The 1,442-nt window shown below is 37.3% G+C and overlaps 2 protein-coding genes across 6 annotated transcripts in view; one reads left to right on the forward strand and one right to left on the reverse strand.

Annotated features, from left to right (window-relative positions):
- The window catches only part of LOC105501230 (UDP-glucuronosyltransferase 2B9), a 476,097-nt gene that overhangs the window by 88,117 nt on the left and 386,538 nt on the right, over positions 1-1,442 (reverse strand). The window lies entirely within an intron of this gene.
- The window catches only part of LOC105501235 (UDP-glucuronosyltransferase 2B23), a 21,255-nt gene that overhangs the window by 10,450 nt on the left and 9,363 nt on the right, over positions 1-1,442 (forward strand). For both annotated transcript variants that reach the window (XM_011927078.1, XM_011927079.1), the window contains exons 3-4: positions 55-142; positions 970-1,189. In XM_011927078.1, coding sequence (XP_011782468.1) covers positions 55-142; positions 970-1,189 — 308 coding nt within the window. The remainder of the gene's footprint in view (positions 1-54; positions 143-969; positions 1,190-1,442) is intronic.

The following is a 1,442-nucleotide window of genomic DNA, read 5'->3' on the forward strand; positions in this document are numbered from 1 at the left end:
TCTATAAGTTTTGAATTCCACTCATGGAATAAGATATTTTCTTCACTGTAACAGGTTCTGTGGAGATTCGATGGGAATAAACCAGATACCTTGGGTCTCAATACTCGGCTCTATAAGTGGATACCCCAGAATGACCTTCTAGGTAAGACTCGGGTGAACAAATACTGGGTATATTAGTAACAGCACATTAGAGTGTTAATAGTTAATCATGAAACAAGCTTTTTCAATGTTTGTTAAGGAAAAACAAAACGTAACTTCTTTATATTTATTTACCAGTCCAAGGGGAAAAAGAGTATGCTATAATTATTGGCATTTTATGATATACACTCATATTCTTTTTGGTCAGAATCAGCAAGAATCTTTATTTCTGGTGTTACTATATCTCACAGAATTTTCCAATAACTTCCTGAGCTGTCTCTCTGTCTCCTATTTCTACAACTTTACAGCTGTTGTTTCCTCTCCTGCAGGGTTATTTCAAGTGCCATCAAAAATAATAGTTCTTCTATCATCAGTGACTCTGTATTTTCTGAAGGATTAAATTGCTAATCTTAATCATAAAGTGATGACAGGGCATGATGAAGTGTGACCTGTCCTTCCTCAATCCTAGCACCACCACCAACCCACTGCCTGCTGTCTTGAACACCCCACATATCACACTATGTGACTGCACTTAAAATAGCAGTTCACTTCATGCCCATCTATTTGCTGTCTTCTTTATTGCACATTTTAAAAATCTAGATCACACTTTTTCTTTAGTCCAACTGGAAATCTTGTATTGTTTTGCAGTCTGAAGTCACACACACCATGCAGCCTTGACTTGCACACCCAGCAGTTTTTCCTCTGAAGTCTGAAAGCAATAGCAAAATAGTTCAATGTGTTATCTAGAAAACACTGTCACTTTCAGAGCCTTTCACTGTGCATCTCATTTTATTCCTATGAATAATTTTGCTAAAATTCATCCAATCCTAGGTCATCCAAAAACCAGAGCTTTTATAACTCACGGTGGAGCCAATGGTATCTACGAGGCAATCTACCATGGGGTCCCTATGGTGGGCATTCCATTGTTTGCCGATCAACCTGATAACATTGCTCACATGAAGGCCAGAGGAGCAGCTGTTAGATTGGACTTCGACACAATGTCGAGTACAGACTTGGCGAATGCACTGAAGACAGTAATTAATGATCCTTTGTGAGTAGAACAATATTTTTCACTACATGGTATTTATAGATAGCTTCTCTTGTCAATAGTGAATGTGAGTTTCATCCTTTTTATAAGAGAGTAATTTTGAAAGAATTTAAATGATTTAACAAATCTGAAATCTGCTTTTATTTTGTATCAGTTATTTAAATATTGTATTTGAAAAGCATACATCTAATAAATAGCCAGTTAGGGGGGCGGAGCAAGATGGCCGAATAGGAACAGCTGCAGTCTCCAACTCCCA

The sequence above is a fragment of the Colobus angolensis genome, unplaced genomic scaffold, assembly GCF_000951035.1.
Source record: "Colobus angolensis palliatus isolate OR3802 unplaced genomic scaffold, Cang.pa_1.0 Scaffold70, whole genome shotgun sequence".
Lineage (NCBI taxonomy): Eukaryota > Metazoa > Chordata > Mammalia > Primates > Cercopithecidae > Colobus > Colobus angolensis.